We start from the raw sequence: 25,465 nt of genomic DNA, 5'->3' as shown, positions 1-25,465 counted from the left end.
TAAAAGAATTTATTTAAAACAAGATATTAAAGGTCTCCAAAAGAGAATTGGCTGTTTAAAGCAAAAAATAACAATGTATTCTGGGATTATGACACATGCAGAAAAAAGAATGTACGGTGATAAAAGCTAAAAGGGAGGAATGAAAGTATAGTGTTGTAAGGGTCTTATAATAACTAAATCAGTGTAACAGTTTCTGTTGACTATACTGTGATAAATTAGCAGTGTATGTTATAAGCCCTAAGCTTATTAAAAACCCCCACACAAAACACTTGAAAAAAGTTATAGGTAATAAACCAACAAAGGAGATTTGGGTAAAATAAGATAAATGAAAAACACAGTGGCTGTAAAAATCTATTTAAAATGAAGCATTTAGCCAGGCACATTGGTTCATGCCTATAATCCCAGCAGCTCTGAAGGCTGAGGCAGGAGGATTGTGTAAATTAAAGACCAGCCTCAGCCTCAAAAAAAAGGGGGGGGGGCTGGGGATGTGGATCTTGGTAAAGTGCCCCTGGGTTCAATCCTCAGTACAAACAAACAAACAAATAAACAAAATGAATCATTTATGACCAGAAATATACCTTAAGAGAAGTAACTTAAATTCACAGAACATCAGCATGTAACAGTCCTTAAAGAATCATCTAGTCCCATGGTACTCCCTTTACAACGTCCTGGTCTTCTCACCAAATGATTATGTTGTCTCACCTTGAATACTTCCAGTGACCAGTAATGCAGCATTGGCAGATATCAGAATTAGATAGCTATTAGACAATTTTATAAGGAGACAAACATTGTCTCACCACACTGTCTGCTGGCTCTGAGTCTGCCCTGCAAATCTGGCAGTATTCTAATTTCTCTTCCACACAAAGGCTCCTATTTGAAGGGAGCCTGCCTGTCTTTCCTAAATAGTCATCTTCTTCAGAAAACCTTCTCTCATCTTCTAAGAAAAGGAGAACTAGTATTCTAATTCTAGCTCAAAAGGAAGGATACAGAAGACATCAGATCACCAATTCCCCATCACAAATGGTAACACAGCCCAGTATCTTTAAGAATTTTGGCAATTATATCAGAGAACTCTGAGTGAACTAACCTCTCTGGCTTTCACAGGCACTGCTGCTTAAGCCAGACCTTTGCAAATGTTGTTCTTAAACTGAAGCAAATGATCCCACAATGAATGATTTAAATCTTCTCACTATTTAATCCCAGTATCAGTCAATCACTCAAGACTGTGGGGATTTCTGTATTCTGAAAGACATCTCACCTTTCTATCATCTGAAACATCTCAAGTGGAGCCCACCATGTTGTCTCTGGCCCATCATGCTTTCTTCAGTAATGTTCTAATAATTTTTGGGTTTGATTGCTCAGCCACTCTATATGTACCTATTTCCAAATCATATTCAAAAAGCTTTTAAAAATTTATTTATTTATTTTTGTATTACAATTCTTAATACACCGTTATACCATAATTTATCATATCCCTGATTATATATAAGGTATTTGTTAGGGCTGGGGCCGTAGCTTAGTGGCAGAGCACTTGTCTCACATGTGAGGCACTGGGTTCAATCCTTAGCACCACCACATAAAAATAAACAAATAAAACAAAGGTATGCTGCTGTTACATACAACTTTTTTTAAAAAAAGTTTTTTGTTAAATTTTTGATAAAACAAAAACATGCTATTTCTTCTATGCTTTCTGAATGTAACAAATTGAAATCAAGTTCATTGGTTGACCTTTTCACTAAGGCTATACTGATTTCTGCAATTTTCTTTTCTAAATGCTTATAAATCATCCTTCAGTAATCACATTATGAAATCTTATTCAGTATTGATTTTAAGCAGAGTCCACTGTTACTATATTCTCCATACACCTCCGAGATTACTATATTCTCTATAACACCTCAGAGGTTTCTGACAGAAGTTCATCATCCCATATGCATTTTTTTTTGAGAGAGACAGAGAGAATTTTTAATATTTATTTATTTATTTATTAGTTTTTGGCGGACACAACATCTTTGTTTGTATGTGGTGCTGAGGATCGAACTCGGGCCGCATGCATGCCAGGCGAGCACGCTACTGCTTGAGCCACATCCCCAGCCCCCATATGCATATTTTTAATAACTTAAAATAGAATTTTCTGAGTCAAGAGGAAATCATTCATTTGGTAACATGTTCTCTTATAATCTACTCACATATGCTGCTTTTTCAAAATAATTTCATTAATTTCTATTCTTCACATGATTCTTTCTGACAGGAAAAAATCTGACAATAGGTAAGACACTGAATCGTAAACTTTAAATGGGGCAACTATGGTATGTGAATTATATTTCAATAAAGCTGTTTATAAGATAGGGAGGAAAGAGGTAAGGATATAATTAGAAAACTATTTATTACACTTCCGAGTTAAATGACAACCTGGACTCACATATAAAGCCCCCTTCCCTTTCAGAAGATGGCACTGACACCTACATTACGGGTGGGGAAGAAATGCTAAATACAATTATACTCTTTCACCTACCTACATTACTGCTCACCTGTTTTCAGATTCTGCCCCCTGCTTCCTGACTGTTCAGGAACCCACCTCTTATCTCCTCATACCACCAATTTTCCTGATTTTTCCCTATCAGTTTATAAACATGATCAAGACTCCCGTTTACAAAATCAAATAAGCTCTCCTTGGACTCCATAACCCTCCTCCCAGCGCCCAACCACTCATAATTAAATTTCTCAAAACATATGTCACAATCTAGTCCTCTTTCCTTGTTCACTCCTCAGCCCAACTCCACATGGCTTCTATATCTAGTACTTTACAAGCCTGGGAGTCACCAGTGACTTATATGCTACTATATGCAATTTTCCCTCTTCGTTATGCCTGAGTTTCCCACAGCATTTGAGCTGTTGATTATACCCTCCTTTTAAAACAGTTTCTCCCTTGTCCTCTGTGACTTATCATCACCTAATTTTCCTTCCTATTTCTCTAGTTGCTCCTTTTTGGCTCATCCTCCTTGGGTAGGCCATTTTAATAGTAAGCATTTCTCAAGGCACGGTACTGGCTCTCCTTTTCTCATTCTGTGGTTTCTCTTTAAGTAAGCTCATCCATACCTACTGCTTTAATTAACTCCCTAATGCAAAGGCCTCAGATTCCTACCTCTAATTCTTTTCTCTAGGCCTTACCCATACATTCAGCAGTCTACTCTCTACTTGTGTTTCATGGTACTTCACACCTAATGCATCCAAAACAACTCGTGATCTTGTCCCAGTGCCTGGTACTCTCCCCTTGTTCCTTTATTTCAGGTTAACAGAAACACTACTGATGCTATTTTTTCATGCCAAAAACTTAAGGGCCACTCTCAACTCTTCCTTCTTCATCTTGCTCCCAAAGCAAAATCATTACCAGTGCTCCCCCAATTTTTCCATCTATGCCCTGCTTCTAATTGCCACCTAAACCAGAGTTTTCATAGCACAAATAATTTAGACATTTTCCTCTGCTTACAATGTTCCAGTGGCTACCCGCTGTTCTTAGGATGGAGCAAATGCTTTCTCAGCATGGCCTATAAAATATAAAGCCCTGCAAGGTCTGGCCTTACACTTAACCTAACCCTGTACTACAATTTCTCCCTGACTACCTATTCACCAATGCTCTGGCTACACTGGACTTTGTTCAGTCTTTGCATGTGTGGTTTCCTATGCCTGAAACGCTCTTTGCATTCTGCCTCCTGGTCAAGTCCCATTCTTCCTTCATTGCTCAGCTTAATGGTCACTTCCTCACAAGTCTTTCTAGGTAAATTCTATCATATACTCTCCTACTACCCCCCATCTTTCTTTATATTGTTTCTCATGGTTGTATGAAATTTTACTTTTCATTATGATTTCAAATTACTGTTTCCTTCTGCTCCATTAAGAACTCAATGCCTACAGGTGCTCTACACATGCTCAACGAATAGTTGAACATCAGAATGCCTGATATAAAGCCAAATTAAAACTAAGTGTATGGAAATGTGGTGCTGTCACACTATAAAGTAGGAAGGATGATCTAGCAATATCTCACCAAGAAAGGGAACAGTGCACGGTACTTAGCAGAACCTCCCCAAAGACACTGTTACACCAAGCAGACATTGTGCAAAACACTTAATTCTAGTGGTGGTGGGGTTGTGGGGATATGGGACAGCATAGCTGGTTTACTCCTAGAAACAAAACATGTAGGTAAGAAATTCACCCAAGGTAGACTCCTACTTCTTAACCTTCCCCAGGTCTGCTGGATCACTGAACAAGCAAAGCAAGATTACAATCATTAATCTTTTAGCTATTGATAAAGGAAAAAAAATATTAGCATTAGAAATCAAAACTCTGTCTAGTAGTAGACAAGAAGAGACTTTCTTCTAGGAATGGGCAAAGAAACAAATCTCCTTAAATGTGAAAAAAAATAACTGTAGTACAGAGGAAGGGAGCTGTTATAGTTTAGATATGAGGTGTCCCCCAAATGCTTGTGAGATAATGCAAGAAAGTATAGAGATGAAATGATTATTAGGTTTGGAAGATGTGGACATCTTCCAAAGCTGAGCTTAATGAAAGCCAACTCCTGCATCTGGTTCTCAACTGAAGAAAGAGTAGTCTGTTTGAATGTTGGAAAAAATACCTGCTGTGTTAGAAATCTTGAATCATAGCACACCCACAATGTAAAGTTTCTGTATGGGCAAGTGGTAAGTTCAAAGGTAAATTTAGTTGTAATCTGCCTTGTGCTCAATTTGTAGCTAACTCCTTATATCTCATGGAAAACACTCTGGGAGAATACACACCAGGGCTGGGTTTGTGGCTCAGTGATGGAGCACTTGCCTTGTATCTTGTATGCGTGAGGAACTGGGTTTGATCCTTAGCACCACATAAAAATAAATAAAATAAAGAAATTGTGTCCATCTACAACTAAAAAAAAAAAAGAAGAGAGAAAAGAAAAAAAAAAAAAAGAATACACAAACTGAGTGAAGTCCAGCTTTTGGGGGCAGGGGATGAAAGAGGAAAACTTTTACTTTTTACTTGCTCTACTTCAGACTTGTTTGAATGTTTTAAAATTCACATTTCCCCTGGCACTGGGGATTGAACCTAAGGGCTCTCTCCTCCACTGTGCTATACCCCCAGCTCTTTTTATTTATTTATTTTTTGAGACAGGGTCTCACTAAATTGTGAGGCTGGTCTTGAATTTATGTTCTTTCTGCCTTATCCTCCTGGGTCACTGGGACTAGAGGTGTGCACTACTGTACTGGCTCACATTTTACTTTTTAAAGAGCAAAGTGATAAAGGGGACAGACAAATATATAGATAAATAGGTCGAAATGTTCATTATGCTGGTACTAACTGGTTTATTTTCTTATTTCTTCTACTTCTCCTTTTACATCATCCCCATAAGATAGTCTCCCAATTTTTTAAGATTTATTTCTAAAAAATAACTACGTATGTAGGTTTACATATGTAAGTAGGTCTACCAACTATTTTTGAAAAACAGTGTCACAATGACAAATATAAACCTAAAGATTAGAATTGGATTTAAGAGAAAGTGTTCAACTATTCAGAAAAAGATAAGCATATTTTGGAATATAAGACTTCCAAAATTGGGCATTTCCATGGCCAGTTACCATCTACACAGGCAACATGACGTGAGAGAAAATCTAAAATTAATCAACCTTATTATTTATTAGCAATTCTGGTGAAATGTTTGTTCATAGTTTAACAGATAAATATTAATATATTTAATAATATATATTTAATAAATTTTAATTATATGTATATGTGATTGTGTGTATGTGTGTATTTCAGCTATTTGTGTGGTTTCTGTTTCCCATTACACAATCATCAGCTGATTAAACAAAAAAACAACAAAAATGTCAAATATTATCAATTAGTAAAAGATTATCAGAAAAGCTTAAGAATTATCACACAAGAAAAGGCAATTCAGCAAGCATTTGCTGACTGAAGATGCCAAACACAGAACAAATTTGGTTGTTCTTGTTTAGATATGACTTGGTTCCCTTCATCAGTGTTTGTTTGTGATCATGCTCAGTCCCCCACCTCTGGCATGTCCACAGATGTCAATATGTTCTCTCCCTCTCTAACCACATCCTCCTTGTCTGCACTTCCCCGTCTCCTCACACCTACTGAGTAAGCTATTCACACTCAGAACACCTCCAAACACTGTGCCCTTTACAAGCTGCTAAAATCACCAAGTGTCGCATACTCCAGTGACTCCTTAATGACCATCTTATCTGTTCTGCTAGTTTCAGTTCTGCCTGTGCTATGAGCTCAGTCTCTGGCTCTCTTAGAGTCTGGGACATGCTTTACATGATTCTCTACCCCAGCTCCCCAAGATTTGTATGTAGAAAAACTGATGGAAATGGTACAGTTCACTAATAATTCATGCTGTTTAACTGCCTTCAATTCAGCTTGGAAATACTGTTTTCAATTAGCTTGATTTCCAACCAGTAACTCCTACTTTTACATATTTCAAAATATGTACAAGTTCATATTCCACTTTCCTCCAGGGAAAGGAATTTCTTTCTCTACTTCATAACTGAACATCTAGCTTTGCTCCTTCTCTACTATGATAAGACTTTTTAATTAAAACACTCTTCATGTATTTCTGCCATCCTCTGGCATAACCTTGGCGACACACTTAGAATCACTTAGAGAACTTTCAGAAAAAACCGACCAATCCCCTGAGATACTTATTAATGACAAATAAATAAATAAATAAATAAAGGTAGTAACTTTATAGAGGAGATACCACCTCAAACAAGTGATCAAAGTCAACATCACCAGTAATGAGACTACTGATAAGTGTCTCCTGCTAGGATGGCTTGAAGAAGGTACATCATCATTCTGTGGTACTCCTACCCAAAATGTATAACCAATATCAAATCATGAGGAAACAGCTATCCAAACCCAAGAAAAATTCTGCAAAATTTTCAAGTGTCCAGATCAAAAAAGGTAAAGATTGAGGAACTGTTCCAGATTAAAGCAGATTAAGGAAAACAACTAAATGTAATGTGTGATTCTGTATCGGATGCTGGTCCAGAAAAAGGTAATTAGTAAAACAACTGATAAAATTTGAAAAATGTGTATTAATTTAATAGTTCTACATCAATGTTACTTTCCTGATTTTGATCATTGTACTATGGTCATTAACATCTGGGGAAGCTGGATGAAGACTATTCTTTTTGCAACCATTTAAAAATTTTCCATTTCTTAAGATCTCAAATTCCAAATAAAGGCCTTCAGTTCTTCACTGTCATCCACCTTTACTTTCTCGCCCTGGACATCTCTCTCTGTTCTAACTGAAAGCCCTGATGCTCACACTCCTCTGCTCCACTCCTGGACTATGCCCCTCATACTGCCCGCCACCTCCGAGGCCTGAGACAGCTGACCTTATAGTACTCTTAATTTGTCCTATGGACCTTCCATTTCCTAGCACTGGCAAGAGCTGGAAAGGGCTGATTTACACTCTTTATAACACTCCATGCTCATTCCAATGTCTAAAATGACAATTTACACATGGAATGACCTCATGATTTTGTTAACTGACTGAACTGTCTGCAAGTATCTGTCAGTTGGACATGGTGTCCCGAGACACAGATGCTACTCTTGTATGGGCCAAGGAGACTCATATTAAGTTTCACAGGCAGACTGTTGCTTTATTAACAGCAGCCAACTATTTCATAAATACATGGTCAAGAAGAGACACATGTGAAAGAACAGTATCCCTTGTGACAAGTCCACTCACTTGACTGGAAAAAAATGTGGTTTGTCTTTTATCTGCTCACCTTTTTAGGTGAGGACAGAAATTTGTTTAAGTTCTTTACTTGTCAGTAGGGTTCTTGAGAAGTGATTTACCCTGCATCACTCTACAAAGCAGCTACAGGGAATTGAGTCTGGAGATACCCATGATGGCCAGAACTGCAGAGGAGAGTCTGAGGCTTAGCAGAGCTTCTTAGAATCAAAGTTCTGAGTTATGAAGTGTAGTTCCTAAGTCTCTTGGGGGCTAGGCAGTTTAATCCCAAACTAGGAAAACTAATAACTTAACCTATCTTCAGGATCAACTTAAGCATTAACCAGTATCTCAGGATCCATATCCAATGCTTACTTTACAATTAACAGTATCAGAACTAAACTTCTTTCCCACCATGTTTTTCAGAAGCAGCCCATCATAACCTCCCCAAATAGCATGAGACTGTGAGACTTTCCATTGCCTGTTTTCCCATTAAAAAAAAAAAAAAAGGTGAGCCAGATGTGGTAGTGTGATCCTATTTGGGGCCCAGGCAGATACAAAGTAGTGAGGTAAAAATGCATTTTTAGACACTAGAGAAGATACCCATTAGTGCTTCCAGACCATATCCCTGAAGTACTTTACCATCCCTCCTCTGGAACCAGCTACTTGGTAGACCCAAACTGGCCTCATAGCAAGAAAGAAAGGAGACAAGGTAACTACTCACAATTGAAGAGGCAAGGTTGTGTCTATTGGGATACAAGAATAGGGCTCTGGGATTTTACACATCCTCCCCCTTGCTTCCAATTTTTAAAAGTTATTAAAAAAGCCTGAGATCTATGTTGACATGAAAGATATTAATGTTAAAATTAAAAAACAAACCAGGTTACCGAAGAGCATAACTTACCTGATCTTATCTGCCCCAGAGGGGGAGAGTACTAGAACTATGAAAAAGAATCTGTAAGGATGCTCCCCTCCCCATGTTAATGACAATCAATTCAAAATTGTGAATTATGAATGAACTTCAGTTTTTCTTCATAATCTCTGGTATTTTCTTAATTTTTTAAAATAAGCATATATCAGAACTTATTGCTTTGTATAAATAAACAATATAAATATAGACATGAATTAAAACTCTTAGGCTTAATGAAGGCAACAGATTTCTCCCACACACACATTGCTTACGAAAAGAAAACAAGGGAGAAATTGTAAACTTGTGACCCACTCCTCCACCAGTGATTTAAGATGAACAGGACTTGGGAGAACAGAAGCTTAAGTAAGGAGAAAGAATCTGATGCCCCTAAGGTTTTGGGCCCAGGATATATTTCTTAGAGCAGTCAGGAAGAAAGCCCAGTTCTGGGAAGGAGAAAATGAATTTCAGGTTGAACACGTTCAGTGTGAAGTGATGCAGCGCAAATGGCAGCATCTTAAGTGCTGATGGAAACATCAGAAGCCACCTCAATTAGCAGATTTCAGATCTTTTGGGGGCCACTGATGCCCTGTTTTCTACTCTTGGGTACTACCATTTTTCAAAATAATCATCTTATGTAGGCTCCCAATGTTCAGATTAGAATAGAGTAAAAATAGATGAAGGGAGAAAAAGCACCTGAAGCCACAGCTAGCCTGCTTCTCCTGAGCACCCTCGGCACATATGTGGAACACCAAGTTTAAAAGCAAAATAAGTACACACAGGAAACACAAGCTCTCCTTTCCCTTTCCCCCAATTTCTAACCAAAATAAGAATTCCTGCTATATCTATCTCCTCAGAAGCATCAAGTTTCTCTAGGTAAGTAGGTGGCAAATTTTTTGTGGTTTGTGCGATTTCTGTCACAACTCTGCTGCTGAGCAGGACAGCATCCAAAGACCACATGCAGATGAATGGACCTGGCTGTGCACCAATGTGGCTTGATTTAGAAAACCAGGTAGTGAGCAACTGGGGCTGTAGTTTGGTTACTTGGGCTCTGGAAAATATTTGGGGAGTATAAGATGATGGGTAAAGGGTATGTGAATCTGAAGTTGAGCATAGATAATCAGTAAACTCTCAGAAACTCTGGTTTCATTTCCTATCTTTACCCCAAATTTTTCCTTTTCACCAGAATTCCCTTACCAACAGTGTCTTCTGCAATTATATCTATCTTACTGAACACACATTCAATCTCACCTCATCTTTGACTCTGAAACATTGCTCAGGCCTAGTAACTTTAGAAGAAGTCTTGGCAGTTTCTTATAAAACTGAATATGTGATTACCACACGACTCAGGAACTGGACTCTTGAGCATTTATCCCAAAGGAATAACAACATATGTTCACCTACTGAAATATGTATAACAGTTTTACTACCTAGAAACTGAAAACAGCCCAGATGTCCTTCCACAGGCCAATGGTTAAACACAGCATGGTACACATCCACAGAACGGAAAAAACTCAGTAATCAAAAGCAATGAACTACAGATAAAACCACTGACATGGATCTCATGGGAATAATGATGAGTGAAAAAAAAAAAAGGTTACATATTGTATGAATCTATATAACATTCTTCAAATGACAATTTACAGATTAGCAGAACAGATTATCGACTGCTGGTAGAAATTAGGGGTGGGAGAGAAATGGATGTGGCTATTCTAGTGTAGCAAGAGAGGGCTATGATGATGGAGATGTGTATTATAAATGTAGTGATGGTTACAGAATAATCACATGGCTGCACATGTGATAAAACTGCACAGAACTACACCCATAAAGGTTGTAAAGATGGTGAGCTCTGAATAAGGCCTGTAAACTGCACCAATGCCAATTTCCTGGTTTTAATATTTAATATAGTTATGTGAGATGTAACCATTGGGGGAAAGTAGCGGAAGGGCACATGGGATCTCACTGTGTGCATTTTTACAACTTACTATGAAGTAATTTAATTATTATGAATCAAAGTAAGCACTTTTAAAGCAAAATAACAAAAGACTTCTTTAGCTTCCTTAGTATATCCTTATGTTGTATATAAAATTCCCTCCCCCCAATATTTTGATACTGGGGATTGAGCCCAGGGGTGCTTTTTCACTGAGCGACATCCCCAACAACCCCCTAGCTTTTTTGAGACAGGTCTCCCTGAGTTGCTGAGGGTCTTGCTAAATTGCTGAGGAAGCCTCAAACTTGCAATCCCAACTCGCTGGGATTATAGGCATGCATCACTGTGCCCAGCTAGAAGACCTTTTTCAATCTACCAAAATTTATATCTCTAGACTTAACTCCCACCATTCCACTCTATCTCCATCCCTATAAAACCACACTGAACAGTGCTGCTCTGGTGTTTTTGTTTAACATTTTTTTTTTTTTTGAGATTTTTTAAACTCACTCTTTACAAAAAAATCATTTTAAATAAAAATCTTCTAAGTATATACCAACCTATATTTACTTCCTTAAATAACAATTCATTCTCAAAAAAAGGGATTAAATGACCTCAATGAAAAAGGAGAGTCTTATATCAAAGTTCATATGAAGACAAAGATGTTAGATAAAGTCTACAAGTAAAATGACAAATATTTGGGCCAAATATTTGATTAGGAGAAAAAGTCCATTATGATATTAATTCCTGTACTAAATGCTTTTTAAAATCCCAGTGCCTCAAGCTCTTTACTTAAGGTGTTACTTAAAATACTGGGTATTCCAAGGAAAGATCATGGACTAAGAAAAACCTATTAATAAACTTGTGGTGTCAAGGATTACTCTAAGCAAGTTTAGTAACCATGAGTCACTGTTAAATGGCCATGCTATGAAAAGGCTACTACCTCCCCCACCTCTTATATTTGCCAGCAAACCCATTCCTTTTGTGTAATGAGTGAAGATAGCTATTCAACCCAGTGAACACACACATTCATGGTGAGGAAGGGAACCAAGTATTAGCTAAGCAAAGCAGCCATACCTTCTTTACATAGCATGTAGTGGGCAAAGTGTGTAAACAGTCATTACATATACCACATATTTTTGGCTCTTGGCAGTGAAAGACCAAGTCCCATCCCAACCCCATTTGCCAGTTACCTAAAAATAGGGATGGTGAAATCAACCTTTTTAGAAAAAAGGCATAAGGAAATTAGTTTTGTACAAATTCTTCAAGAAGCTGTGGCAAAGTTACTAAGGTACCAGTATTTGCATCACATACAATTCTTAATATGATAACTGTGTACCGTGTAAAAATAATAGTATATTACAAATAAAGGAATAAACATTCAAATATATTCATCATTTTGTCCAAGGATCATAAGAAACAAATGGGAAAATGCCAGAAACATAATTTTACCATGGGTTTGGCATGGTATGACTCTTAATATAATGGGTTACCTAGGAAATAATAGTTTTCTATAGCTGGACCATGAGAATAACAACAGGAAACCATTGTACCTCAAAACAAGATGAAGATTTCACTACAAAGCATCTTGCAAAAGACGTTGCTATATCAATGTAAGGATGTGCCAATGATGCAAAGATGGAATTTCTCATATAACTAAGTGGTCATGTGGCCTATGTCAATACAGATTTTGAGGAAGCCACCTTCCTTCCACCTATCATTTTCCCCAATATCAAGACAAAATTTACTCCCAGTTATACTTCCACTCAGGTCTGAAACAGATCTAACCCTTGCCTTACAGTAGATAGTTCCCCCCTCCAATATTTTACTAGGAGCTATAATGATTTTCTCCATCCTTCAAAGTCCCTCTGCTCAAATCTTGTTCTTTTCACATGAAGTCTCTGATTCATTCAACTGTTCCTTATGGCAAAGTTTTGAGTTTCATTGCCAGTCTAATTATGTCTCCCTCAATACAGTACAGGTTTGTTTTTTTTTTTTTTAACATATTTGAGTGAGCATCTGCCCACACAGAGAATTTAAATAGTTCATTTTTATTATTGTGACCTAGTCTTCCAAAAGCTTTTTCAGGATGTTTTATTATATTATCTATTTTCAGGACAGTCATTTGTGGTTTCTAAGCCACATCTGTCCCAGCTGTTACATGGACCATCTTATTATCTATTGGGTTATAGTGGGCACATAATTGAAATGCATACTTGATTGAGTTTTGAATTATCAAGATGGTGAACCTGCCTACCACCAAAAATTCCCTTATGCCTCTTTATAGTCCCTTCCCCTCCAATGACCCACTCTATCCCATAGGTCCCAGCCAATCACCAAGCAATCACTGACCTACGTTTTGTAATTATGGATTAGTTTTGTTTTTTAGAGTTTTATACAAATAGAAACATATATAATGTACTGTTTATAATTTTGGCTTCTTTCACTTGAACTAATTATTTTGAGATTCATTAATATCGTTATGTATAGCAATAATTCATTCTTTTTTATTGCTGAGCAGTGTATCATTATGAGTGTATCCTAACTAGCTTATTCACATACCTGGCTATTTCCTGTTTGGGGCTATTACAAATAAAGCTGCTATGAATGTTTACAGACAAGTCTTTGTGTGGACCTATATTTCTTTCTTTCTTTTTTTCTGTTCTTTTTTTGGTACTAGGGATTGAACTAGCTCTTTATTGCTGAGCTATATCCCCAGTCCTTTATTTTTTAATTTTGAGATCCTCCTGCCTCAGCTTTCCAATGGACCTACACATCTAGTTATCTTAAGTTATCTTAAGAGTTGAATAGCTAGATCTTATGGTAGATTTAAATTTAGCCTTTTAAGAAATTGCCTGTTTTCCGAAGCGTTTGTACTATCTCATATTCTTGCCAGCAAATCCAACACTGTTAACATTTCGTACAGTATTTTCAATTTTAACCATTCTAAGCTAGGCAATCGTATTTCATCATGGTTTTACTCTACATTCTCTTAATGATTAACATCTTTTCAAGTGTTTGTCTGCCATTTGTATACCTTATTTGGTGAAGTGTATATTCAAATCTTTTAATAACAAAAACAGCATGGCACTGGTACCAAAACAGGCGGGTGGACCAATGGTACAGAACAGAGGACACAGAGACCAATCCACAAAATTACAACTATCTTATATTTGACAAAGGTGCTAAAAGCATGCAATGGAGAAAGAATAGCATCTTCAACAAATGGTGCTGGGAAAATGGAAATCCATATGCAACAAAATGAATCGGAATCCCTTTCTCTCGCCATGCACAAAAGTTAACTCAAAATGGATCAAGGAGCTTGATATCAAGTCAGAGACTCTGCGTCTGATAGAAGAAAAAGTTGGCTCTAATCTACATATTGTGGGGTCGGGCTCCAAATTCCTTAATAGGACACCCATAGCACAAGAGTTAAAAACAAGAATCAACAAATGGGACTTACTCAAACTAAAAAGGTTTTTCTCAGCAAGAGAAACAATAAGAGAGGTAAATAGGGAGCCTACATCCTGGGAACAAATTTTTACTCCTCACACTTCAGATAGAGCCCTAATATCCAGATTATACAAAGAACTCAAAAAAATTAAACAATAAGAAAACAAATAACCCAATCAACAAATGGGCCAAGGACCTGAACAGACACTTCTCAGAGGAGGACATACAATTAATCAACAAGTACATGGAAAAAATGCTCACCATCTCTAGCAGTCAGAGAAATGCAAATTAAAACCACCCTAAGATACCATCTCACTCCAGTAAGAATGGCAGCCATTATGAAGTCAAACAACAAGTGCTGGCGAGGATGTGGGGAAAAGGGTACACCTGTACATTGCTGGTGGGAATGCAAATTGGTGCGGCCAATTTGGAAAGTAGTATGGAGATTCCCATTTGACCCAGCTATTCCCCTTCTCGGACTATTCCCCAAAGACCTTAAAAGAGCGTACTATAGGGATACAGCTACATAGATGTTCATAGCAGCACAATTCACAATAGCTAGACTGTGGAACCAACCTAGATGCCCTTCAATAGATGAATGGATTAAAAAAGTGGCATTTATACACAAGGGAGTATTACTCAGCCCTAAAAAATGACAAAATCATGGCATTTGCAGGGAAATGGATGGCATTAGAGCAGATTATGCTAAGTGAAGCTAGCCAATCCCTAAAAAACAAATGCCAAATGTCTTCTTTGATATAAGGAGGGCAACTAAGAACAGAGCAGGGAGGAAGAGCATGAGAAGAAGATTACCATTAAACAGGGACGAGAGGTGGGAGAGAAAGGGAGAGAGAAGGGAAATTTCATGAAAATGGAAGGAGACCCTCATCATTATACAAAATTACATAAGAGGAAGTGAGGGGAAAGGGAAAAAAAAAACAAGAGAAATGAATTATAGTACATGGGGTAGAGAGAGAAGATGGGAGGGGAGGGGGGATAGTAGAGAATAGGAAAGGCAGCAGAATACAACAGACACTATTACGGCAGTATGTAAAAATGTGGATGTGTAACCGATTTACTTTCATTTCTTCTTGCCTGTTTTGTTGTTTGTTTTAAATCAGAAATGAATGCTTTTTTCCCCTTTTCATCTACTGATATACTGTTTGACAATAGTGAATTATATTGATTTTGAATGTTGAACTAGCCTTGCATTCTAGAAATAAACCCTACTTGGTATTTAGATTTGATTTGCTAAAAGTTAGTATTTTTTTGTACCCACCGTCATGAGTGATATTAATTTGTAATTTTCTTTTAACATCTTTGTCTGGTTTTGGTATCTGGATAATAATGCTGACCTGATAAAGGGTTAAGAGCAATTCTTTCTACTTAAATTTTTGGAAAAGTTAGCAATTTTATTATGTTGTCCTTAAACATTTGGCAATTTCCAGTGAAATCCTCTAGGCCCAGAGTTTTCTTGATTGTACCATTATTAGTTAAATTTTCAACTATTTTGACATAGGTTCAGGTTATCTGCTTCTTCCTGAGTGAGCCTGGGCAATTTGTGGCTTTCAGGGAATTTGTCCATTTCATCTAAAGCTATCAAATTTATGGCATGAGATTGTTTATAACACTATTATCCTTTCAAGATCTGTAGAATCTGAAGTGATGTTAACTTTCTCATTCTATATATTAGTAACTTCTGTTTTTTCTTTCCTGACCAATCTTAGCCAGAAGTCTATAGATTTTTGAATCCTTACATTTTTTTTTTTTTTAAATTTTATTTTTTTATGCCAATTGCTTTTTTTTTTTTAAGAGAGAGCGAGAGAGGAGAGAGAGAGAGAGAGAGAGAATTTTTAATATTTATTTTTAATATTTATTTTTTAGTTCTCGGCGGACACAACATCTTTGTTGGTATGTGGTGCTGAGGATCGAACCCGGGCCGCACGCATGCCAGGCGAGCACGCTACCGCTTGAGCCACATCCCCAGCCCCTCCTTACATTTTTTCTGCTCTAAAAATTAGCTGATTTCAGTTTTGATAGTTATTTCCTTTTGCCTATTTTATATATAATTCACTCTTCTTTTTCTACCTTCTTGAAGGCTCAGACTGTCCTTCCTTTCTAACATTTAGTGTTATAAGTTCCGTAAGTAATGTTTTAGCAGTATTCCACTAATTCTGTTGTTTTCACTTTTATTCCATTCAAACCACTTTTTGGGGGGGGGGCGGGGGTCGGGTGGGGTGGGGTGGGGTGGGGGTGGGTACTGGGGATTGAGCCCAGGGATGTTTAACCACTGATTCACATCCCCAGTCCTTTTATGTTTTACATTGAGACAGGGTCTTGCTAAATTCCTCAGAGCCTCTCTAAATTGCTGAGGCTGGCTTTGAACTCACATCCTTCTGCCTCAGTCACCATGCCCAACTTCAAACCACTTTCTAATACCTCTTTGATCCATGAGTTAATTTCTAAATATTTTGGATTTCCAAGGATATATTACTGATATTTAATTCCAGAACAGCATGGAACATATTGTATATAATTTCATCCTTCAAAATGTACTAAGACTTATTTTTATGGCCCAAAATATGGTCCATGTTGGTAAATGTTCCACCTGCACTTCAAATGAATGTGTAGGTTGGTTCTGCTGTTGTTGAGTGGAGTGTTCTATAATTTATTCAGATCAAGTTGGCTGATAGCATCATTTCGGTCTATAAGAAAATCCCTTCATTATATTAATGAAAGTGAAGTACCAGATTATATTATTAATTATAACTGTGGATTTGGTTAGTTCTTTCAGTTTTATTATTTTTGGTTATTTTGAAGCTCTGATTTTTAGGAATGTAAGCATTCAGGATTGTTATATCCATGGATTAAATGATCCCTATACTTTATCATGAAATGGCTTATTTTTCCTTGGAAATTTTCTTTGCTCTGAAATCTATTTGTCTGCTTTTAACAGAGGCATGTCAATTTTCTTTTGACAAGAGTCTGTATTTCTCCCATCTTTTTAATCTATTTGTATTGTTACCTGTATATTTCTTATATAGGCAGCATATAGTTGGGATTTTTTTCATCCAGACGATCTCTGTCTTTAAACAAGTGTTTAGATCATTTATATTTAATGTTATTATTTATACACACACTGGACTCTACCATCTTATTTGTCCCATCTGTTATTTAATCTTTTCCCTTTTTTTGGTCTTCTTTTAGATTTATCATGCATTTCCAATGATTGTGTACTTCTATTCTATTTTTCTTTGCTGGAATTTAGTCTTTGTTGTTGTTTTTTTTTTCCCTAAGATTAAGCAAGGAGCCATACTTTTATCCATATTACATTTTATAAGTTAAGATTATACACCACCACCAGATAATTAACTAATCTTTGGAGCCTGATTCAGTCACTCACATGATTTTCCTATCCTCCTCCAATTTTTGCCATTTACAATATTAAGTTCTTTAATTTTTGTCTTTAGCAGTCATAAAGAGTTCAGAAGAGAATAATATGACAGTGGTTCATGTTAACTCTGCTTTCTATTCCACTTTCAACCAATACAAATATTTATTGAGCTATGTCTTTTAGAAGGCTTATTTTCAACAGGGGCAAGCAAACATCACTGAGTATATTACACAGAAAAAGAGAAAAAGGTCTAAGGGAATTGGAGTGCAATAGGGTAGGGCTGCATTTTCAATAGAGGGCTGGTTAAAAAATGGCATTTGAGCAAAGACTTGAAAAAAGGGAGTAAGTAAAGGAGACAGCTGGTAAAGAACATTTGAGGCAAAGGGAACAGCCAAATGCAAAGGCCTACAGACCAGAGTGTGACTGAAGCACACAAGGAAAGATGGCCAATGTGTGGAAGAGTACTAGAAAATACCATTAAGATCATGGGCCTGATTATCTAGGCCAGTAGTTAGCATTTGCTTTTCTGTAAATGGGCAGAGAGTAAGTATTTTACTCTTTGTTGGCCACATAAGGTATCTATCACATAATTCTTTGCTTTTTAAACCATTTAAAAAATGTAAAAGCCATTTCTTAGCTCATGAGCCGTACAAAAATAGGCCTAGGCATGATTTGGTTGCAGAATGTACATTAGACCCATGTAAGTAAGGACTTTGACTCTTATTAGACCCATGTAAGTAAGGACTTTGACTCTTATTCCAAGGAAATTATTATTTGACTCTGTTTTGAGTGAATGTTTCTACACTGTGGCTGTAGAGAGGCAAGGGAGACTAGTTAAGAGGCCAACACAGTAATACAAAGCACAGATAATGATAGTTCAGGCCAGGGTAGTAACAACGAAAATGAGAAGAGGTGATTAAATTCTGTATTTTTATTTAATTTCTTCTTCACATAACATAGATGAATTTGAGGAGTCAGAAAGGAGTCATGGATGCCTTTTTGGCTTGAAAAACTAGATAGAATTTTGTATACCACAATTGTGGAGACTGTGAATAGAATAGATTTTGAAGTATGTTTTGATTCAAAATAGAGTGAATTTCTATTGGTCGAATTCCAAAATATCATGCTGTGATCTGAATGGAATTGCTTTCAGCTTAAAAAATTAATTTGGAAAGAAATGGCATCTTAACTATTTTCCATATTTCTATCTGTTAACAGATCAAGTATTCTTCCATGCCTCTAAATTAGGTTCTATGGTTTTCTTCAAGTGGAGAGTTCTAAAAGAGCAGTATTGAGGACTATTATCCCCAGTGCTTTAAATGACACCCAGCACTAGATAGGTATTCAATATAGTCTGATGAGAGCTGGGGTGTAGTTTAGTGGTACAGTACTTGCTCAGGATGAATGAGACCTGGGTCCAATCCCCAGCATCATAAAAATAAAAACAAGCACATGCAATATTAGTTTGGTGAACAGAATATATTTTAAGAGAGTGGACAGCACATTTAGGCACTGCAAAAGATGATGAATCATTTTAAATTCATGGAATGCACACAATATTCTGTCAACAATTAGCAGTTTCAGGATAAGGATGAAGGAGCAGCCATTGTGGGCAGTTCCAGCAGACAGGCAGTGTGTCTGCTTCTGTGGGTTTTCTTCTCCCTCACACTGCCTCTTTAGCTCTGCTGTGATCCCAGGTACCACATATGGGTGTCACCCCTGATACTTGCTGGTGTGGCTTCCTCTACCCATGCAAACCTGTAGACTACTAGGACTGCTGGGTGCTGCAGTAGATGTCCAGCAGTGAAAGGAAAGCCAGGTTATGTACTCTTACCCTGAGGTAGAGATATTGCTGTGATTCTGCCAAATGTCTCCTCTACTTTCCTGAGGACACAATGTTTCTAGTTTCTGGAACTAGACTTTTCATATTTTTATATCCTAACTGATTATCTTCAGTAAGATGGGAAGAGTTCTTGAATTCTATGTTTCATATCACTTACCTTACCCAGAAGTTCTCTCAGAATCTTTTTCTCTCTCTCTATATATATATTAACTATTTCAATTAGCCTGGCTTCCCAGTCCAAAGGGCATTAGAAATAACAGCACCTAGTTCAGGGGAATCAGGTACTGTGGAGGACACAAGTAGTCCATAAATGTCATACCGATCAAGGAGTTTGCATTCAAGTAAGGAAGACAAAAATACAACACAAACATAATTAGGCTGAAAATGGTGGCACTTCTGACATTTCCTAGATAGGTGCCTACATGGTGGGGATTTGTTTTAGTGGGCAGGGTTGAGATAGGAGAGAGGAAGTATTTTGGTAAGCAATCTAGGAAAAAAAAAAAAAAAAAAAAAGGCGGGGCATGGTGGTGCATGCCTGTAATTCCAGCAACTCAGTAGGCGAAGGCAGGAGGATCACCAGTTCAAAGCCAGCCTCAGCAAAAGTGAGGCGCTAAATAATTTAGTAAGATCCTATCTCTATACAAAATAGGGCTGGGGATGTGGCTCAGTGGTAAGGTGCCCCTGAGTTCAATCCCCAGTACAACAACAACAACAAAAAATCGTAAGGGTAGTTTTGAATGATAAGTGGGGGCTTTGGTGGAAATCCAGCAAGAGGGAACATGATTTCAGGCAGCACAGAAAGACAAAGGCATTAAAAACAGTGCATTTAATTATCTGACTTGGTGTAGGTTGCTGGAGCCTACAGAATAAGGGAGAAAGAAATTTAAAATTCACCTACAGAAGAGAGCATATCATAAAGGGTCTTGTGTGTCTGTACTGAACATTTAAAGCATAGAGCATATTTTAGGAAGGACAGTAAGAAGGTAACTACTAAGATCCAAAAGAAAGATTATGAGGTTCTTCTTCAAGCAGAAATACGACTCAGATTCTATTCATAAACCTTTATGAAACAGAATATACAATATTTAGTGGAAATGCTGTTTCAGGAATCAGGTGGCAAGACATGACTGGGATGGAGTCAGGTTTGAGCTATGTTGAATGGAAGAGAGGTAGAGTATGGACATTGAGAACATGGAAAGAAAACCAGAAGCAGTATCCTCCCAGGAAGATTTTGGTGGAAACACTGCTTTCAAGAATCAGAGAAAACATTTCAAGGATGAAATAAACACTTTGTAAATAAACTTGGAAATTTCAACAGAAGAAGAAACAAAAAGGTGAGAATGTCTGTGAGATAGATGCATAGCAGAAAACTTGTTTCAGCAGCAGCAGCAGCAGCAGCAGCAAGCAAATGCCATATTAGGACTAGATCTAAAACCCCCCAATCAGGGGTAGAGTGTTTACCTAGCATGTGTGAGGCACAGGGTTCGATTCTCAGAACCATATATAAATAAATAAAATAAAGATGCATTGACAACTAAATATATTAAAAAAACAAAAACAAAAACCCCAAATCACCCATATCCATACCTTCTCTGCTTTTTTGTCAGAAATGTCCTGCTTTTCTAGAACAGCCATGCTCTCCTTCAGGTTCTTCACGATGTCTGCTGGAGATTTGTGAGACTTCCCAAATGGGAACGGCATGACGGCAACAACAGAGGCCTCCGACGCACTCTGCCTGCTTGACCTGCAACAAGCACAAAGCTCAGGTGAGAAAACATGGGGTCAACAGAAGACATTCTTACCAAATAGGGAGGAAATCAGTGCTTAAGAAAGTCATGACTTTCATAATCAATAGAAATTGGGAGACTCACTAATATATGGAAAAAACGATAACAGAGATGCCTTGGAATTATAGAACATTGTACTTTTCAAAATTTTCTTTCTTTTCAAATCCTCGGTTCTCCTAACCACCCAGCCAAGAAAGAACCTGCGGATGCTACTGATATAGGTAGGTACAGTTACTGGTATCACTCACAGGGCAACATCTACTGTCAAACCCAATGCTAAGCATTTAATTCATCATCTAACAGAATCCTACAGTATTATCATTTACAGGTCAAGTTTAGCAAGGTTGAGAATCTGGCTCAAGGTACTAAGCGGTTAAAAAAAGCACTCAGGTCTGTCTTAACCAGTATCCTTAATCACTACATTATACCTCCAATTAATAGTTCTCTATTCTAAAGTCATGAGTGAGGCAAAAAGCCAGAGGAAGCTTTAGTCACTAGGCACCAGCAAAACAGGTCTTTTATCTAGGTCTCTCCCAATGCTCCTGGTGGGCTTCACTGGACATGTGCATACTTCCTCAACATGGCTACCCTTCTATTCAGTCAATCGCAGTGTCTCAGAGATGAAAGAACCTTGGACAAATCTCCCAACAGATCTTCAAAGCTCTCATGTGACACTTTCAACATATACCCTTTAGGAACGGATGTGAAAGAACTCACTTGATAAAACCCTAGAGATATTGAACTTATGAAAGTTCTTAATATTTTGGATATTACATTATCCAAAGGAGGATATACAACTACTCCAAGAAGTCATGGTGAAAAAAGGTTAACAGAACAAAAAATGGAAGTGCTTGAGAACATATTAGAAGTTACGATTTCGTTTTTTATTAAATAACTAAAAAGAAGTTAAACTACGGAATCACTTCATGGTTTCAAACTGTGAATTCCAACTTTATATTTAACTGCTCCAGGTGTCTCCATACTTCCTACCCCTGAACCAACGTAAGAAAACATAGGTCCTAAATCCTCCAACACTACTCTGTCCCCGCCTACATATAAACTCAGTATCTCTGTCACACAGCATCACACTTCTTTTGAGCTCTCCCTACGATTTTATTGAATATTGAATATTTCCCCCCCTCAAGTTTAAGACACGATAACATACATATCTGTTTACAAAGAACAAAGACTTAGGGGAAAACCATGTAAATGAATGCTAATATTAAGACTATAGTTAAATAAATAGTATGCTATTTCTCAAAGGTTTTGATATGATGTGTTCTAACCAATCTGTCCCAAAATATCACCTATCTCAGCTTCTGTCAGCTTATAAATCCTTTTTTGATCAAATTAAAAACACATCTTCATTAACCAAAGAGACACAGCCTAACATGGGTCTTCTTAAAATTCAAAGATAAGCTTAAGTCCATTTCTAAGTATCTTTCTCTAAAAAGTCTGGATGGACTACAGGAGAATCACTCCCCAAGAGCTGTTAAATTATCTCTGATTATCTGGCTACATGGCAGACAAATTCTGGATTTTTTTTCCCCCAAATCATTTTTTAAAAAAATGGCGGGGAAGGGGGACATGCAGGTTGCTTCTACATAAATATAGTAGTTTACACTCAAATTCTCTGAAAATATTATCTTTCCTATTTGTGATTGTGCAAATCACAGCAGTGATGCCCTATATATGTCAATGCTGGTGGAGAGTAGGACTGTTTACTGGAATATTTTGCAGGAAGTATTTAGAATCCTGGCTCAATGGTGGAAGAGGTGATTTTCCAGGGTAAAGGAGTTTTTAAAAGTCCTACTAAAAGTCTAAATATGAAAAAACTTCAAATTTAAGAATACCCACATGGGATGATCAAGTAGACAGATAATTCATGTGCCTAGAACATTGCTAACAGCAGGTAAGAAAAGCAATGCTTTAAGAAATAAAAGATCTTGCCAGGCATAGTAGCACCCACCTGTAATCCCAACTGCTTGGGAGGCTGAGGCAGGTAGAGCTCCAGTTTGAGGTCAGCTTGGGCAACACAGCAAGACCCTTTCTCAAAATAATAATTAAAAAGGGGCAGGAGGGGGGCTGGGGTTGTGGCTCAGCGGTAGAGCGCTCACCTAGCATGTGCACAGCGCTGGGTTTGATCCTCAGCACCACATAAAAATAAATAAATAAAATAAAGGTATTGTGTCCAACTATAACTAAAAAAAAAATTAAAAAGGTGGGTGGTGGTGCTGATACAGTGGGGGAAAAGAGAGGAAAAAATGAGAAAAAAAGTTCTTAAGCATGTTAGATTAACATGCCCAGTACTGTGTATTGATTTTGTGTTGCTAAATTTGCAATGAGTATAATAAAAGAAAGCCAAAGCAGCTACTGAAGCAGAAATATCTGTCTCAAAAGCAACACAGAGAAATCATGGATGATAAAACAATCAGTCAAAAGAGTTCAAAGTGTTACCTCTGGGGGGCAAGAAAAGGGTGAGAATCTGTTTTTTTTTTTTTTTTTTTTTTTTTAGGTACCTTTTTTGTAACTATTTGAGACTCCTTTAATTACTGATAAACATATTATCACTGATAAACAGAAAGCCTAAACTTACAGAAAATGGATAAACAATCCATCCTTAGTACTTGAAATTTACTTAACAAGCCACAAACATGTTCAGGTTACTATATTAATCTAAATGCAGACATTTTCTATTTTATTCAATTCCACTTACAAGGGTGTTATATAACTAATTAGAACAAATTAAAAAAAAATACACAGGTGACTAAACAACTTAATGAATTACCAATTGGTTTTAGTGATAATAAAGAGGAACAGGAAGAAATGGAACCAAATAGACTTCGTGTTTTAATTCTTGCTTCAATCTTTTTACTGTTATCTATACTCACAAGAAATTTTAGCAATTCTTGCACAGAACAACACATCACCTTCAGAAGATGCTCAAATTATATAGCAAAGGCACACTGCTCTAGAGGGACTCTCATCAGTACTGCTTTCTCCATTCAGTGGAGACAAAGTCTTCCAAAAAGCCTGGTCTACCATGCCAGGAGTATTGTTCAGAGTGCTTTGAGACCTAGAAACATGTGAAACACATAGGCACCAGTCTTTGTTTCTGACTGCTTTTCTCATGTATCCTTTTTCCTCATCATTATTTCCTTAAGTAAGAAACTGAAGGGATTTTAGGAAATAATAAGAACCCACTGAATAAGGCCCTTCTTCAATAATTTTTCTCTGCCCTTAGATTAGAATCCAAAACCTGTAAGTTAAACTTATAGCTTTTTTTTTTTTTAACGGTTACACTGCTTGTTCAGCAAGATTCAAACATTAAAGGATTATTACATAAGGAAAAAAGTGAAAATCACAGCCATTATTAATGGATTAGCATAATGTCCTTTTAATTTCTTCCTTTATATGTGTAGCTTTTTGCACTGGAAGTCTCCAACATGGAGATTTGATGACACTAGATATGATGACTTCTAGTTTACAAAGAATAAAAACTTCAAATCACTATTCTATTCCACCGATATTCCTAATAGCTGAAAGTTTAGCAGAAAGCTCCTCAAGAAAGTGCTGGAGAATACACAGAAGAGCCACTGGGGAAAGTCCACACCATTAAAGTTAGGACTGTTAGGTACTGCCCATCTTTGGCAATGTGACTGCTTCCACATTCTTATTCACCAGTGTACCGATGAATACTAAAGGGTAGTCATATGGCCCATAAGCCAATCACCACGATACATTAATTTATTCAAATACTAACAGTGCATTCATTATATACCATAAAGTTAAAGCATTGAGTACCTGTTCTCAAGACAACATTCTGCTGTGTATGGATGTGGGTGTACATGTTTAGAGAGAATAATGAAAAGCTGTTGAATGACAACACATTCCTAGACAGCTGAGTTCATAAGACTCTACATGAACATATTTGTTAGGCTTGACTCATAAACTTGGTGGTCAAAAGCAAAAAAGTGCAAACAAACACAAAGTCCTCCCTCCCATAAGACTCGCATACAGGAACTATTAAGGAACCTAATAGGCAGTTGTAAATTAGCCCTAAAACCTAATCTTGCTTTCAGGTTAATGTTACTTAATTCACACAATTACTGAATATGTACAGATACTGTGTTAGGTGCTAGAATACCTATCCAGTAGTGCAATTATAGAAAGCACAGTAGTTAATTACATGGGCTTTAAAGATAGCCTGGGTTCAAATCTTGACTTCTCAAGGTCTTAACTGATTTAAGACTTTTCTAAGCCCTCTCACCTCATATGTGAAAATGCAAAACACAATAGCTACCTCACAATGTGGTGTTAAGAATTAAATTACACATGTTTAAAGTATTTAGCACATCATTCACATACAGTAAAATTTAAATAAACAGGAGTAGGGGATAGTTTTTT

At 37.1% G+C, this 25,465-nt stretch overlaps 1 protein-coding gene across 1 annotated transcript in view; it reads right to left on the bottom strand.

Moving 5' to 3' along the window:
* CAB39 (calcium binding protein 39) overlaps positions 1–25,465 on the bottom strand; it is a 77,418-nt gene that overhangs the window by 26,929 nt on the left and 25,024 nt on the right. The window contains exon 2 of the mRNA XM_081262117.1: positions 20,859–21,015. Within this exon, the coding sequence (XP_081118243.1) occupies positions 20,859–20,972 (114 nt within the window). The 5' untranslated portion in view covers positions 20,973–21,015. The remainder of the gene's footprint in view (positions 1–20,858; positions 21,016–25,465) is intronic.

The sequence above is a fragment of the Spermophilus citellus genome (genome assembly GCF_964194105.1).
Source record: "Spermophilus citellus genome assembly, chromosome: 11".
NCBI classification, from domain to species: Eukaryota; Metazoa; Chordata; class Mammalia; order Rodentia; family Sciuridae; genus Spermophilus; species Spermophilus citellus.
This window is presented reverse-complemented; position numbering and strand designations above follow the sequence as displayed.